This window comes from Clinocottus analis, unplaced genomic scaffold (assembly GCF_023055335.1).
Source record: "Clinocottus analis isolate CAN_PGR_092001 unplaced genomic scaffold, fCliAna1.0.p SCAF_20, whole genome shotgun sequence".
Classification (NCBI taxonomy): domain Eukaryota; kingdom Metazoa; phylum Chordata; class Actinopteri; order Perciformes; family Cottidae; genus Clinocottus; species Clinocottus analis.
The window spans coordinates 6,721,448-6,739,615 of NW_027175932.1; the positions used below are offsets into that span (position 1 = coordinate 6,721,448).

At 41.5% G+C, this 18,168-nt stretch overlaps 1 protein-coding gene across 5 annotated transcripts in view; it reads right to left on the bottom strand.

Annotated features, from left to right (window-relative positions):
- Nucleotides 1–18,168, bottom strand: part of cacna1c (calcium channel, voltage-dependent, L type, alpha 1C subunit) — a 174,273-nt gene that overhangs the window by 108,676 nt on the left and 47,429 nt on the right. For all 5 annotated transcript variants that reach the window (XM_068587063.1, XM_068587062.1, XM_068587061.1 and 2 more), the window contains exon 3: nt 13,060–13,165. In XM_068587063.1, the coding sequence (XP_068443164.1) occupies nt 13,060–13,165 (106 nt within the window). The remainder of the gene's footprint in view (nt 1–13,059; nt 13,166–18,168) is intronic.

Below are 18,168 nucleotides of genomic sequence, written 5' to 3' on the forward strand. Positions count from 1 at the left end.
TCTTGAGGTAATCACAGTAAAAAGCTTAAAAGTAACATAACACTTTGTATATAACACTCTCACAGCTTGCTTGAAATGACTTCATGTGTTCCGGTGTGATAAACTTCCAGTATTCCCACTATCTCCTCTTTACCCTCCAACTCTCAATATTCAGCTACACACACACACACCCTCTCTCTCTCTCTCTCTCTCTCTCTCTCTCTCTCTCTCTCTCTCTCTCTCTCTCTCTCGTTCCATCTGTCCGTCTGTCCCACACACACGCATCAAAGTCCTTGTTAAGCAGCCTTGGTGAGACAAATAGTAAAGTCTAACAGCTAACATGTGGAGGCAGACATAACCTTCTGAACCATGTGCTGTGAATGTGCGCGTTTGAAGATACAGTGTGTGTACAGTGTGTTTGTGTGTGCCGCACATGTACATTACGGCTCACTCTGAAGGCGTCTATAAAGCAGGTTAATGGCGCGGTGTCGCGAGCACAACCGGTGCGGATGTGCCCACCGCTCCGTGAATTTGGCATTGGCTTAATTTACAGACAATGTCGTTTGAACTTTATTTTGTGCAAATCAAATGGCGTTCAAGTTGACATAATTATTACGCCTGAAACATTATGTGGCGACAATTATGACAACTGATTAATCGTTTGAATCATACATCAAGCAATAATGTCAAACGTTCTCTGGTTCCAGGGGATTGACCAAATCTACAAGGTGCAAATTGCGCTTTGCAACATTAATAGTTGCCCCTTTTGCTAATTTGTTCACGTTTCACAAATAAAGACAAATGCCATCTACGTGATGATTAATAGAGGTGGGTCTGCCATTGATGAACTTCTCTGAATGTGAAATGTGTAAACGGTGGTTTAATGGTGAAACAGAACATACATGTAAGTCAGTGATCAGGTCAGTGTGAAGCAGGACTGTACTCCTGACGTTTTACAACATTTACCTCCCATGTAAACCTCCATCTTACAGTTACCCTCTTTCTTTATTGAGGCCTTGGTTTGAAACAAGACCGTCATTACAGTCTTACAGCGAGCTCTTCATGTGCATGTGCAATTAACACTTTGAAACCTTTACTACAGGAGAAGTGCTTACATGCTGTACTTTTTTTCTTTGATTTCTTTTACTGAGCAAATGTATGCATGCCTGTGTTAACTCCCAGCTTTGAAGTTAAAGGCTGTGTGGGCACTTTAAAGCCTTTTAGATGAAGTGAAATATATTATTTACAGCAGCCAATGAGACCGAGTATTTGCTGTGTGTGTGTGTTTGAACCCACCGCTGTACAAACTCAATGCCAGCCAGGATTGACAGCTCCGGCAGGAAGGTAATGGGCGGCCACCTCCACTTGCCCCTGTGTTTATGTGTCTGCTCCAGAGAGTGTGTGGCGTTTGTGTGTGTGCGACAGCTAAAGTGCTATTCAACAGGTGTGTGCTGCAGTCAGCAGTAACAGAGATTAACTACAAGCTCCACAAACGGCCACAGAAGCACGCACACACACACACACACACACACACACACACACACACATACACACACACACACACACACACACACACACACACACACACCAATGTGTCCCTAAGCCTTTCTTGCCGTGTTAGGTATTTGACTCAATGACACTTTAACGTGTACGTCTGGCCTTCAGCTTCAAAGAAACTGAACTGCATTACCCATAAGCTACTTGTGCGATCGCGCATAAAAAGGGGAAATGAGGAGGTAAATGTATGATACATTTAGATATTTGTAATCATTTAGGACAATATAATTTGCTATGTTTAGAATTGAGAACATGTCACGTCCTCATGTGATTGTAAAATAGTTTTATTATTTTTACTGAATGATGTTATTTCCAGAGTAGTTCAGTATCGTCATTACAGATTTCTATTTCTAGGCATTGTTTTTATATAATCGGCATGGATATATTTTCACACATGTATTTGTACAAATTATTCTATGACATTGTCACCATGGGTCACCATTAACATTTTAACTCACTATATGAAAGCTCAAGCTGATAAATTGCTCTGACCTATGAATCTATCAAATGTGCGTGACGCCGTAAATGGCGACTGATACAAAAGTGTAAAAATCCAAAAGCGGTCGTTTCGACACGGTGTCACATTACATAGCTTTTCTAGCGGAGGGAGCATTTATTTTTCACGCTCAGTGTTGTACATAACTTGGTGCCATGAAATGTTATCATTACCTCCTTAATGTGATGGATTTCCTTTAGGAAAATCACGAAGGGACAAGACAGGGAGGGATCAATCTAGAATTGAACCACCGGCTATTAGTTATGGAGAGAAAGGCCCGGGATGAATATCAAAGCTTCCACCCACTAATGCAGCATGAAGTCTCCGCTTAAGATTCAATGTTTTTCAGTTTTTAGAGCCAATTTCTTGGGACTTTTAAACAAGTATAAAATATTCAATTTAAATCTGTGCAAACATCAAATCACTGCTATTGAATTGACTGGAGCTGTTTTCCCAAACTCTTCATCTTTTCTCTGTCCAGTTCCATCCCTCCATTTCTCTGAGATTCATCCCTGCACTCTTTCACTCCATCGCTCTCATCCTCTCACCTTTCCATTATAATAACACCTTATAGCACACGTATTTTAACTCTTTCCCTCCCTTATTGTTACCTCTGTGCCTCCTCTCTCTCATTCCCTCCGTCTAATTCTCCGTCACTCTCTCGATCCATTATTCATGGCGCAGTCACAGTTGGCATTAAAGGACCTCACAATATTGCTACGGCAACAACGCGACAGTCGCAGCCGCATTGGATCATGGGAAACTGGGTCACCTCGCAGAAGCGTGAGGGTACGAGGGGTGCAGCAGAGAGAGGTCGCTGTCTCCCACACACACACACACAAACAAACACACATGAGAGATCATGAGAAGAAGCAGCGGTTAGAGGAACTTCTACAACAAATGTTATGTCAAACCTTTATGTATTCAGTTTGTTTCGAACAATGCTTTCAGGGAAAGTGGAAATCGGAGGATTGAGAACTTGATGGCAACCATTTGCCTATTTCAATAAACAACCAAATTGACAACTTCCTAAAACACACACTATCCGGAAAACTGCTTCACATCCTTGTGAAATACATCCGATTTGTATTTAAGGGGATGAAAACATTCTGAAGCTCCGTAATGTCTTTGCTGTCTGTCCATATAATAACACATTCATTTTCATACCTATTGATTCCACAATAAACACATTTCCGTGAATAGAAGTGAGTGGAAGCAGCACTTTACAGTATGAGCAAGGCCACTCTGTTGATCAATGACCAATCTGTCTCCCACCAGCCTCTCAACAATGAACGATAAAGACCCAGAAGCAAACGCTAACTGATATTCATCTTTTGATGTGAACTCACTGTTACAGTCAGGATGACTCATCGCAAGAATAAAACAAACACTGGCGCTGCTGACTGACTGCATGTCAGGTGGGCCCAAATGATGAATGTACAAAATATAAGGAATGTCTTTCCAATATTGTGCACAATCCACATCTTAATTACCTCAAAGCTAAAAATCCTTTAAGTGCATCTCCTTTGTGGTCGGTTTAGATTTAACAATGATGATTAATATGGGAAAAGACTTACCTAGATTCACATTATTACTGCATTTAATTAAAAAAACACATGTGTCCATGGTATCACTGTCACACACACACACACACACACACACACACACACACACACACACACACACACACACACACAGTCTGTCACATGTTCGCCAAGGAGGAAAACGGAAACATCTGTTTCTATGGGAACCCTGCCCTTTGATGATTCAGGCAAAACACACAAACCACATTATGAAGCATGCAGGTACACACATGCATTATGCACTCACACACTATTTTGTTATGCATCATAGTGACACGCCTTATCACCAGCCGGAGCTTCAATGAAAGATGTGTATGCAAGGTGAACCATCACCTTGTTTGTGTGTGTATGAGAGGGAGACATAGAGGGTAAGGGTGGGAGGGAGGGGAGGAGAGAGTTTGTGTGTGTGTGTGTGTGTGTGTGTGTGTGTGTGTGTGTGTGTGTGTGTGTGTGTGTGTGTGTGTGTGTGGCTGCCAGATCCCAGACCAGATGGCTAAATGTCAGTGAATACCACACCAACATGACAGCTAGTTCTCCCTGACAGAACCAGTACACGCTGCAACACAGCATCACCTATTAATTCAGTGAGCAAGAGAGCTGAAGCTTCTGCACTGGATGAGATTTCACATTTTGCTCCCCGTCTTTGATCTCAGGGACATCGGGAGTCATTCACAAGCCGGTCCACCGTCACGACGACGACAATGTAATACTGTACATCACTGGAATTGCGGATGAAAAACTAAAAAACCATGCTACAAGTCTATGATGGACACGTCTGTGTTTTCCTGTTGCTTCTAAATGTCAATTTGTGCACCTGTTTTTAGTTTGAAGTGCCAAAGAAATCGACTGACAGGTTTTGCATTAAGCTCAGTAGAGATTGATGGGAGTTTTTTGTAGCTGAAAGGAGCTGGTGTGCAGTCGGCTTAACTCTTCTGGTGATGTCACAGCAGGCTTTAATGGCTGGTCAAATATTAGTCCGGAATGATGAAGACACATACACGCACATGCACACGCAAAGTACACATTACACCTGTTTACCACCCTAATTTGCCCAGACATCTACTGTGCACTTCCATTACCTTTGTTGCCATGGCTCTAATGTTTGCTGTATACGCAGTTTGTTGTTGCATGTGTGTGTGTGTGTGTGTGTGTGTCTAACACTGCGATGCCAGGAAGGGGATGATCCTACACATAAAGCTCCGATGTTACAAGACTGAACATTAACCATGTTGTGACCAGGAGAGAAGAAAAGAAAAGGTAGATCCAGCGGCATCACTCCCTACTATGTACTTTATATGTAAATAGTGCCTCCATGAAAACCGCTTTGTATAACCCAATTCTCCTTGTTTACTTTGGAACACACACACACACTCACACACACACACACACACACACACACACTCAGTGGTGGTACTCTCGTCGCTGTCCTTGACCAAGGGGAGCACTGTGTCTGCCCACTGCGCCTGAATAGTTGAGATGGGTCGAATGCAAAATTCCCCATGGAGTTTATTACATTTAAAGTGAACATTTGGACTCAAACTAACCTCTGAGTGCGCAGCAATCCTAATAAAAATACTCCACACATCACATTCATGTTTCTTTAATGTTATCTGTATGATGACATCATATAGTGCATATGACACATATGATGCATACGATGACACCATATGCACAGTGAAGACTAAACAAGTGTCAAACTGAGCTTATTTTCACTGAGTTTCTGTTTTGTTTAGCGCTGCCCAGTATGAAAAAGCTTTCTGTTTGGGATGAAAACATGCCTTGAAAAGCCACTAAGCTCAACAGTGAAGAGAATCTTCCCATCTGAAATGGGGACATTAAGACTGACATCGCTCCCTGTGGTAAGGTTGCACTGAGAACTCTGAGTTTCAGTGATGGACAGAGACATTATCTCTCTCTCTCTCCTTCTCTCTGTTCGCTCTGTGGGAGCTGTAATGTGGGTCGATGTGAGGCAGAGGACACTTTTAGCTCAGTAAAAATATCCCGCTCTATCTCTTCCTCTTCTTTCTCTCCCTCACTGCCTCTGTCTCACTCGCCTTTACCACTGGCACATCTGGAGCTTCATACAAATGATCAAAAATTCACCTCAGCATTACTAGCCTCTTTCAGACAGTTATGTAATGTTCATAATTATTTCCTCGGCGTCGGCTTAAAGGAAACTTTATTTTGTTTCATAAGGCTCATTTGACCTGATTTAACATGACTTGTTTGCCAACTAACTCTCGCGCTGATTACCAATGCGCCATCACATAAATCCACATAGAGATATACGATACATGTCCTATCTTCCCAAACATAAATACTAGGGCTGTGTATTGGCAAACACTTCACGATACGATACAAGGTTTGTTTGTTTTTTTATGTATCGATAGTAGTTGCGGACATGTTGATACACCATTGTATTAAAAATGATCGTGATAGTCAGCTGCATCGATATTTTTGCACAGCCCCAATAAATACACACACATATATACAAACATAACCTCAAAATAGCAGTGAGGCAGGTTTGTCGTAAACAGGGGGCATAAGACGGGACAGTTTCCAGGGATCTGCTTTGGAATCATGGGATCCATGCCTGGGACAGTATCCACATAAAACCTTAAAAATATTGATATGCTGTTTTGTTTCTGGACTGACAAACACATAAGTTAAAAGGCAGACATGCAAAAAGTACTTCTTCACAAAGAAAAGAAAGGTATAGGGGTTGTGACGTTTGTGTGGAAATCTCGCTCTTTACCACCAAAATGGGGCAATTAAAAAAGGAAGGGCCGAGGTGAGAGAAGAGGAAATGGCATAGTAATGAATGTGGTGCTACAGCAGCCATCATTTACAGTCTTTAATATTCACTTTTATTTGAGGTGGAGGAGAAGAGAGAGGACGAGAAGAGACAGAGAAAGAGGAAAAGTGGGATTGACTGAGAGAACAAGAAATACACATTTTTGCCTAATTATGGTTTGTCTAATCAAAACAAGTATACACTGATAACACTAACGCAGGTACCAGAATGTTACGCTTCAGGCATTTTATGTGTGAACAGAACATTGAAGATCTTTCCAAGAGGGAGACAAAATAATGTAGTGAGTGGCATAAGTGCCAGGGTCTCTCTAACTATGCTTTTAATATTTTATAACATTTAACCTGGAAAAATCCCCCTCAATAAATACACTATCTCATCTTTGTTGTGTAAGGATGCAATGGTGGTTTTATATTTCCTGTCGCTTACTAAACACAGTCCATCATCACGTCCAAGTGGTTTTCTACAACCTACACAAGCAATACTAATCAATTCAGAGATAATCCAGTTAATTAAACTCTGCTGATTAAAAAGAGAGAAGATGAGGAAGATACCCTGGTGAAGCAGATAAACTGCTTTATTAATAAGGTAACCTTCAATGTAGAGTATCAATGTTTAAAGTTCATTTTCAGTTGGAATTAGTAAAATGGCTCCAAATTATGGAAGAAAAGAAGCTGAAACCAAACAGCACTGAAGTAGTAACTCTGGAGTTGGAAAGCACCCATGTCTCTGACAGAAATGGTAACCGGGGTATTCCTTGTTTCCTCTGGGAGCTGAAAAGGGAACAGCATTTATAATTTCCAAATAATGACTCCCCAGGCTCCAGCATGGTTGGAACTTGTTGTACTGCAGAAAACTTGCAAGGGATTTGAAGTTTCCCATCTGTGTTGAGAGCCATACTAATGTGTACAAGACCAGATAAGATACTGTATCTCTGCATGTGCATATACTGTATAGCACACACACACACACACACACACACACACACACACACACACACACACACACACACACACTCACATCCTATGGGTAAATGTACTAATAAATGCATAAAATCACACTGTAGCTATTCATACACCAGCAGCCACACAAATATATATATATATATATATATATATATATATATATATATATATATATATATATATATATATATATATATATATATATATATATATATATATATATATATATATATATATATATATGTATGTATATACACACACACACACACACACACACACACACACACACACACACATCCTTATCTGGATGCAGTTTGAGCGGCAGCATTCCACTGCGACTATTTGGAGGTGCACACACACAGAGACACACATACACACAGAGACACACACACACACACACACACACACACACACTGTCACATCACACCAACACTGCAAGAAAACACAGAGCAACATTGTTTAGATAAGTGAACGTACAGATAGATGCTGATCGTTCCTCTCCATCTATAAATAGACACTCCTAGCAACCAGCAGAGTAGCACCCAAAGGAGCAGCACGTTAACTTGATCCTCAACAGCAGAAATGACGGCGACATGAAGGGAGAGGCAGGAGGACACAAGGAGACAACATTTTGAGTCATATATCGGTAATAGGAGGTAAACAAACAATAATCTGAATGCACTTTAACAACTAATAAACTACCTAAAACATATTCATCAGTTGTTGTGTTCTATTGTATTACAAGCGTGAAACAAAGTAGATTAAATGTGACCTTTCGGATCAAATGAAAGATCCTTAAATCTCAAAGTGAAAACAGATCTCTCCAAAGTGATCTAAATAAACTCCACATTCTAAAACAAAATGCTTGTTTGCATGAGTATTCACGCCTTTTAATTGGAAGCATCACTGGTGCAGCCAATTGATTTTAGAAGTCACATGATCAGTGATAAGGACCTCCTTTGTGTGCCGTCGAGGGGTTTTAATTGATACATCAAAAGACAAGGAACACTCCACAACAAGATGATAGAAAAGTACCGATCACGGGATGGATACTAAAAAAATGTACAAGTCACATCATGATGGAGTGTAATGGAGTATTAAGGAACCAAACGCGTATAGTATCAGCTGTGAATCTGCCGAGCTAAGGTTTGGCAACTAAAACTACTTGGTAAAGGGTGGGAAAACATCTGCATGGGTAAAACAAACCTGTGGGAACTGTTGGGAGGACACAGGGTGCTGTGTTTAAGTCACACATCTAGACTCCACTCTAACGCTGCGAGTCGTCTGTAACTCTCTGCAGAAAGAGGACGCTCATAATCGCACAGCCACAAGAGGCCACTGATAAAATTGACCAACTTGATTGTTAATGTAAAAAGAGTGAGGCCTACATTGAAGACACAGAGAGAAGACATATCTCTGTGTGTGCGTTTCCCTCTAAAAGTTGTGTCGTTGACTGAGGGTTCACACGCCTACTGAAGAGCCGGCAGCTAATACGTCTGTCACTGAGCATCCTGTCACCTTTCACACATCACACACAAATATGACACTACAACGATGTATGGAGACGATATAGAAATCAACTACGCCAGCTTATCCTGATCGTGCACACACACAATATCGCGCCAACATCATCTCGAACCTCAATCACTGAGAATCCTATTAAGCCTCATCATTGCTGATGGGATTTAGTGTCAAACGTGTGCGTTCATGTGCACGTGTGTGTGTGTGTGTGCGTGTTACATCAACCAGTGTCTAATCAGGTGTATTGATTAGTTAATTGGTTAGTTATGACATAATGGTTCTGTATATCTGAAAGTATCCATATTGATCTGATTAGGTGGAGGAATGAAGAGGTAGGAAGTGATGAGGAAGGAAAAAGGAGGAAAGGGGAGAGAAATAGAGTAGAGGAGAAATAGACTGGCCACAGGGAGACACGTTTTTTTACTTAAGCTCTCGTTAGAGGAAAGCCATCGAGTTTTACCTCCTTTTTTTAACCAAAAGAAGGGTTACCTGAACTGAACTCGCCAAAGTGCAGCATATATATTCCTCCCTGGGAGAAGAAACTCTCTCAAACTTTGGTTCCTACCCTTCTTTCCTCTGTAACCAAGGACAGATGAGGAGCATCACTACGGTTACCATATCCATGACAACCTCTCCCGCTGCTATTATTGGGCATGTCGTCAAGGAGACAGAGCGGCACATTATGGGATGCATGACGGAAATAGAAATCATGTACTGGAAGCGATACAACAGATCTCTGCTATTGCATAAGAGAGACCTGTGCGGATCTGGTGAGGGGGTGCCAGATTGATTCGAAAGCTCAATCACACTTTAGGTTCAGGGGTAAAAATAAAGATACTGAACCACAGCTGTGATGCAGCAGTTTGGGGTTTATACCCCATTGAAAGATCAAACTTTGTAGAAGCCTGTAGTTTATTTGCAAATGATCAAAACTGGCACAAAAAAAAAGAAAGAAATTAAGACTGTGTGGGTGAGCAAACAAAACCACAAGGGGCTAAGCACAGTTTGTCACCCCAAATCAATAAAGTAAAGCAAATGACAACAATGCTTATTAATAAGATGGGTGGGGGGGGCACAAAAATGTAAAATAACACAAGAGGTTCAGGGTGAGCTAACATACAAGAGCTTTAATGTAGGGAATATTTAAAAGTGTGTGTTTAATGAGGGTTACCTCACAGTGTGTTGCAGTGGAATGCAGAGGTAACAACGCTGTACAAAATAACCAAAAATAGTGTCATGACAATGTCCACACAAGTGGCTGGGTTACCTACTGGGAAGGCAATGAGGTCACGTTCTCCTTAAATGTGCATGAGGCTTCAGTTGGTCTGTTAGAGTGTGCTTAAGCCAAACAGTCACTGTGGACAACTCTGGATAAACACATCATCTAAATAATGAGATTCACCATAGACACACTGGCTAATTAACCAATGGGATGTATTCTGGCAGTTAGGGGTTGATTCACTGTCTCGCAAACGCAGTAAAAGAACTGAACAGGTCAATAACCAAAGTGAATGCATATTGCAAACCCAAAGTTAAAAGGAGGAGTTTGTATTGTTTCAAGTGGAGTTTTATGAGGTACTTAAACGTAGTTAAAGTATTACAGACACAAGATTGCAGTTATAGTACCCCGTTTGGAGAAAAAGACTGTAAATATAAAGAATGAGGAATATAAAGCATTGTACTGCTGTGTACGGGGCAGCGTAGCAAAACATATTTTAGCCAACTAAAAGAAAGGCCAATCTTCTTTAGTTTAAGTGTACACTATATTTACACATTGGTGTTCTGCTTGGTAAAATTACAGTTTTTGTCAATCAAGTTTTGTGTTTTTTAAGTGAACATAAATAACAGCTTCAGTTCCTCGACGGAAAGGGCTGTCTGGCGGCAACGTAAAGATGTACACATATTCTACATAGCGTTCACTTAATAAATTGAGGGAGTTGGGTTTTTAAAAGTTGGTCTTTCTTCTCTTTTTTTTGCTCAAACACAAAACATTTACAGATAAACACCAGCAAACACAGATACACCACGTAGTTAAGCCTCTAGTCCATCTGCACACTGCTTCCTGTCTGTCAGAAGGTTATAAAACTAATTGACCACAGCTGGTGGTGTTAGGGTGAGTGTGTATGTGTTTGTGTCTGTGTGTGTGCGTGTGTTTGTGTCTGCGTGTGTGTGTGTGTGTGTGTGTGTGTGTGTGTGTGTGTGTGTGTGTGTGTGTGTGTGTGTGTGTGTGTGTGTGTGTGTGTGTGGTGGAGGGGGGTCACCAGTCTAAAATAACCCTGCAAGGATAGATTACCTGAAAATATGCAAGGCCAAACTTTTCCAGTCTAGACTGTCCAGTGAAAACATGTTATCTGTGTTTGACGTGGTCACTAACACTTCATCTGTAAAGCCTTTCAGGAAAAGTAATGTAATTGCTGTACGTAGGCTTTCTACAGAATTCAGAGAGAGATGAAGAGAGGCAGAGAGAGTGGGTGATGGACACAAATTAAGAAGATGAAAGCAGCTGCCATCTCTCAGTCATATTTACGCTTCGACTGACTCATACCTGCTCTGACACTAAATCATTCAAGGAGAAATCAGAGGGTATGAACACAGTGAAGCAAATTAAAGCACATTTTATTCATCTACTCATCTACACAAAGTCCACAGTAACTTTATGAATAGGCGATATGAAAACAAACAATGTCTCTCATGGTCTTTTGGCGTAATCATGTGACTGCTGGATCCTCTGACTGTTTTCCTATCCAGAACTAAAGGTAAAACTCACACATGGACATGTTAACATGCCATTTTACAACCTTGAGTTTGACATTTTGGCCATCAATATCTTGGTTTTTGGCGCAACCAGAAGTGACATAAGAGGGTGGTAGAACAGAACGCAGTATTACTTTTTAGGCGACCACAAAGTATTTAACTTTCATGAACTGAAAACACACAACAAAAGGGTTTATTTGTAAGACCAAGACACAGACAAATCCCAGACCGGACAATGGAGTCGCCCCCTGCTGGATATTAGACATAATGCAAATTCCAGGTCCTTCCACATTGGCTACACTCGTCAGAAGCAGCGGTTGCGAGCATGATCCACACAATCCAAATAATCCATAGGCACAACAAGCAATCTGAAAGCCATAGCACAGCATGAAAAACAAATAACGCTGGCAAAATCATTCTTAGAAAATAGGAGAGACAGATGTTGCATGGCCTCAGAGGGATTAGCGTCCTCCTCCCACTAATACACTGGCAAACATCTGCAAGCCGACACAAACGTAAAACACACATATATTGCACAGATATACGTAATCATATTGATTTAAAGCCCTGTGATCAACTGGGGATCTGTCCGGCTCTCGCTCAATGTGAGCAGGGACTGGTTTATCCACAATAAGTGTGTATAGCTTATGGATGGATGGATTGAAAATGACCATCACAGAGCAACACACTGCTTTACGCACACACGCAAACACACACACACACAATCTTGTGAGCGGCCAGGTTAAGGTAATTAGACGGAAAGTTCGACACGAAGCAGTCAGGAAACCAGAATTTTGAAGGAACATATGTCTTTGTTTTGCTTGAATTTGAAAAATATCAAATTTAGTACATTACACCAGATGACATTTTAGAAACCACAGAATTCATTCATCAATCAAAACAACAATTTTCTCCTTAACCATTTTTTTTCTGTTGCCCACAAGAAAATGATGCTTTGCCTTTGAACAAATCAACTCACATGCCTTCATTCAATAGAACTCAAGAGTCCTCACTCAAAATGAATGAAATCCTCAATTTCCTTCAGGCTTCAAAGTGGAACATTATCAACAACTCTGTTGTATCTAAACAACCAATGATGAGAGCAAATGAAGCTCAAATCAGATATTATTCAAAGAAAGAAGTTCTTTTTTTACTCCCTACTTCAGTGTTTCCCTCCTACTCTCATCTTTTTTTCCACCACTATTGAAATGTTACAGAAGTCAACCACACACACTGAATGAAGTCACGATAATCCATGTGGGACACGCATGTGTCAGAGCACAAGAACCAAAACCAAGAAACCCTGTCTTCCAATGATCCAAGACGTTACTTCAACCAGCAACTAGTGGACCGAAGAGCAAGTGAGCAGTTTAAATAGTTTAGATTACTCACCAGGTTGGAGTTGGTGGCGTTTGAGTCATCCTCTGGGAAGGGGATGTAGACGGCTAAGGCCACACAGTTGGCAAAAATGGTCATCAGGATGATGATCTCAAATGGTCTGAGAGGAAGGTTAAAGACTACACACAGGGGAACTGAGTACACATAAGACAGGTATGGAGACATTCTTTCTTATTACCATTTCAAAATAGCATTTACAAGCATACATTTGACAAATATCTGGGGCTGGAACAACCAGCAGCATTAATATTGACTTGAGGCAGGCTAAAAAAAGAAGGAACAAAAGATTATTTATAAATAAATAGACAGACAGGACAATACCAGACAATAGCATACTTCCACACTCAAAAAAAGAATGTTGGAAATGTGCCATGGACGTTGAATGTTTGAGTCCCTCTCAGTCCTGCACCCGCGTCTGGTCTTCTTATGTTGACACGGAAACATTCCACTCTGTTCATCGGCCTGTATAACAAGCTAGTCTCCCGAAATGATCAGACCGAAGACTCACAAGTGGGGCAGGAGGGACCTTCCATTCTGTATAAATGAGCTTAGTGTAGCTTAGCATCAGTGTATTCTGCATTAGGAAACTGGAGGTCCTTTAGGAGCCACGAGTCCCTCAGGGTTTACACACTCTGGGTTGAAAACACACGTTGCGTCCTCTGATTTGTGCAAATCTCAGAGCAAAAGTCTCGTACTTTAGGGCAGCGCCATAGAGTCAACTGCATCTCCAACATTTTGGGGTTTGTGTTAACTTGAGCCTATTATAAACGTGAATTGGATGAGACTGGTTGTAAGTTCCCTGAACATTTATTTTTAAAGTTCAGCAGCATCCGACTCCATTCCCTCTCTGGAAGGCAGACCCTCAATGCATCATTCACAGTCCGTGTGAGGCTGCATTCACACCAAATCAGGCGTTGCGACGATTACCACAGGGTTGTGTGGAGTTGTAGGAAGGTCACGTAATGGCCCATTAACACCCGGTGACTGCATGACGATTAACGTCTTTTAAAACCTCATGGTTGAATTGCACAAAGTGCAGCGCTGGTAGCGTGATCGGCCACCGCAGCGTGACCTCTGGTTGCGTTACTTCAAAAGTGTCAACCTGTCGCTGCAGGCGCTGCACTTGTCTCCCCACTACCAGAGGTTCAACGCACAACCCACATTCAACTGAATGGGAGGGCGTCCAACGTCCAAAAGGGACCTGAGTAGATGAATATAGATCTATAAATATATACACGACACGCCAGGTTCAAGTAGGTTTTCAATGATCCAAGAAATCATCTCGTACACAGCACAAAATAATACAAACCCTAACTTCCCACCTTCCTGAATAGTGTTTTCATATTAGGTATGTTGTTTCAACAAGAAGGTATTTTTAAACAAGCTAATACATCCTCACATAAGCAGAGGTATATATACACACACAGCAGACTGCACTGGCAGTGTACACATTGGGAGAGATCAAAGCTGTTGAGTTTGCCTTTGCGTTAACAGTAAGACATATTGGGTCACTTAGGAACCTCGTTGTGTGTGCAAGGGGGGTTAGCGAGACAGTGCATGCCCTAATATGGGTGTGTCGAGGAGCAGGCCTGTCGCGTGGATGATGGGATGTGGACAGAGAAAGAGTGAGGTGGAATGAGAGGGAGAGGATCGGTCCTTGAGAGGGGAGGGACCTCATTATTTTTGGCCTCACAGAGGGAGAGAGGGAGAGTAAAAGTGAGAGAGAATGGTGAGTGGAAGGAGAGGGAGAGCGAGAGAAAGAAAAGGAGAAGGAGAGATAGAGAAGGTCTGGTTTTCATCAACACAATTACTAACTGCCACTGCCACCCGTTTGCTCTCCCTCTGTTTCTTCCATTTGTTTCTTCTTTTCTCCCTCCTTTTTTTTACTTGCATGTCAAATAAGTGGAGACGCCAGAACTCGTGTACGAATGAGCTGTGCCGTCAGATCCAGAAGACAAATCATAAGCAGACGACTTTACACTTTTAGCTGTTCGACCCATTTCATCACACTATGAATGTGGGCTTTTGCTGCACTGAATCTCACTTTGCTGGACTTGACATCCAACACAAGATGTAGTTTTCACAGCTGGGAAACCAATGAGGGATCCTTGTTGCAAAACTTTAACAACTGGTAATGGTTGTCTGTGTATGTGCAGAGGACGCTGTGTTACTACTCTATAGTCTACATGCTGTCAGGACGAAAGGAGGGAGTTAGCCGCACTTGAGGTGGTAACCAAATCAGAAGAAAACGACCAAATTTACGTTATTAATCGTTAATATATTCAAATTACTTCTAGGAGAAATGGAACCGTGTGGACAAATAAACAACAATGCTTTTGTTTAAATAAGGACTTCAACAATCTCGTACTACCTATAATCACACCAGAGATCTTGCTGTGTGTGGCCCCTCGAGAAACAGACCTGCTATCTAGCTTTTACAACCGTTTCAGAAATAGCCATGCAGACAGAGAAACGGAGAGAAGAAAAAAGCTTTTTTTTTTGTAAGAACTACTACTTAGTTTCTGTTTGGATTAAGGATTGACCCTTAAACACCAACAGCCACAAGATCATCCAGCTTGGGACCAAAATGCTTCAAAGTTAATCAGTCACCCTTGTACCGGGTCTCATTAAAACCCTCTGCAGGCATGCGGGGACCCACAGAAAAAGCATCCTGTTAGTCATTCTGGGTTCCTGACCCATAATTTTGAAAAACCCTTGCGGTCTGCTTCCATCAACATGATAATAAATCTACTGTCTGCAGTGTTGTTGAGAGCAAAACACTGGGGAAAATTTGAAGGAGTCCGAGTGAAGAATCAAAACAAGTACCAAGTCTATTATTGTTGCATTAATCAGCCTAAAAATAGTAAATATCCATCTCTAGCAGCATATAAATATTAATGGGAAGAAGCTCAGAGTGGGGATTGACACAAAAACAACAAAAATACAACTGAAATCAGCGTCCAGTAAGCTCAGCAGCTTTCACAGCCGACATGATGTACAGCAGCATTCACCACAGTGCTACTGTCTAAACCCTTTTTCATTTTAAATATACATTCAGCAATTTACCGAACGAACCGTGAATGCACACAACAAATTGCCACATTGGGACGGCATCCACATACACACCGGGACGCTGTTATTTTCTCAAATACTCTGCGTTCAGCAGTTGCCTCACATAACCACCACATGCAGCTCACAACAACACAGATAATCGCTTTTCTTGACAAAGTCAATACAAGAAACCTGAGATACGCTGATATCATCTGGGAGAGCGGCCTCAGCACTCTTCTGTGTTACGCTGAGAATATTTATCGGTGTTTCCTGATTTGAGTTGAAAAATGCATACAAATAGTGTAACCCCTCATGTGACCCGATGCAATATATAAACTGTCAGCTAGAACACTGTGTGTGTGTGTGTGTGTGTGTGTGTGTGTGTGTGTGTGTGTGTGTGTGTGTGTGTGTGTGTGTGTGTGTGTGAGTAAATGCACTCAAAGACATCTTTTCAAAATTACCACTTAGTGTGATTTCATAGCGAGAACATGGTAGTTAGCCTCCGCTCTCTCCTTGTCTCTCATGCTGACCTTGCAGTGTGCAGGTAATGCTTAAATGCTATAATTACACAGCATGCGAGTGTGCTGTGTCTGTGTGTGTGATTGTGTGTGTTTGTCGTCCGTGTGCCCGTGTGTTTATGTGTGTGTCCTCTGATCTGAGTGTGCGTTTGCATGCGTGAGCTCAGACGGGCCTCATCGACCTGTTGAGAGCAGCAGCTGTTGTCATGGTAACAGAGGAGGGAGAGAGGAAGATTTCGGATCGGATGTCTCTCGGGACAGAGATACTCGCAGAATACAGGTCACACACACACACACACACACACACACACACACACACACGTACACAAAGCCTGTAGAATGAAAAGCAACACGTGCGTTTCATAACTGCACACCTACACAGAACAAATGCATCCAGAACAGAGCACAGGCTAATGCGCAAACGTGCGCCGCATTTTAAACAAGTCCACATCTGCAGTTATGAAGGACGTCCCAAAGTAGAATGGTTTGATAGACAAGCAGGCAGAAAGACAGTTTGATGTGGGTTTCTGAAACTAGTGAAGGACAAAACTTGCTGCAGTTACTGTTTTGCTCCTTCCATGCACTTTCTTATGACTTGGACTCCATCCTGCTTGCTTGGTCTCTCCCCTGAAAGTTATCTTTAATGTCCCTTGACTTTCTCTCACTCATCTCATTCTCTCACCTTCCTCTCGCTGTCGCTGTCTCTCTCATCCTTCCCTCCGTTCAGAGCAGTTTAAATGAATGATGCTGGGAATTGAGGGTAATGATCTGAACGCTCATCCGTCATTGGTTGAGATTGAGGGTTTCTGCATGTTTTGGCCCATTCATTTTCTTTTTCTTTTTTTTTATAACATAACGGGATAGTTTATGGTCTAGTATTGACATCATGACTTTTAATAATTTGTCAAAACACACAAGGTGATCTGAAGGATACTTTGCATCTATTGCTTTAGCACACAGAGAGTACACACACTTTAAAAAGGCAGAGCAGTTCTAATGGGAAATTTCTTTTTTTTTTTAAGAAAACATGATATGCATGAACAGAAACCAAATGTAGGACCATTGTGTGTTTATGTGATAAATATACAGGTTCACAGGAATGTCATCAATAATTGTGCCATCGTTTATCACTGCATATAAAAAAATAAACTAGTGCAGCAGGAACAAAGAGTGGGAATCCAACAGAAACTTCTTTCAATCTATCCTGTTGAAAGGTTTTTAAAAAAGCGTAATGGATCTCTGTTAAAGCCTCATTATAATTGATTATAATTGATCATAACATATTAATTAATATTACTGTGTGCAAGCCGGTGCTGTGGCTCATGATATGCATGTGTGAAGATCCTATGTGTGGTGTACGACGATGACAGTATCTTCCTTATTACTTTTTCTCATTATAGCCTACAATGTTATCAACTCTGATTTATTCTAATTGGATAATTCCCAAATGCAAGCCTCTACGAACACACAAACACACATACTACTTCAAGCTCATCTTCTTTCCTCTCCAAGTCGCTCTGCTTTCCACTCCTCT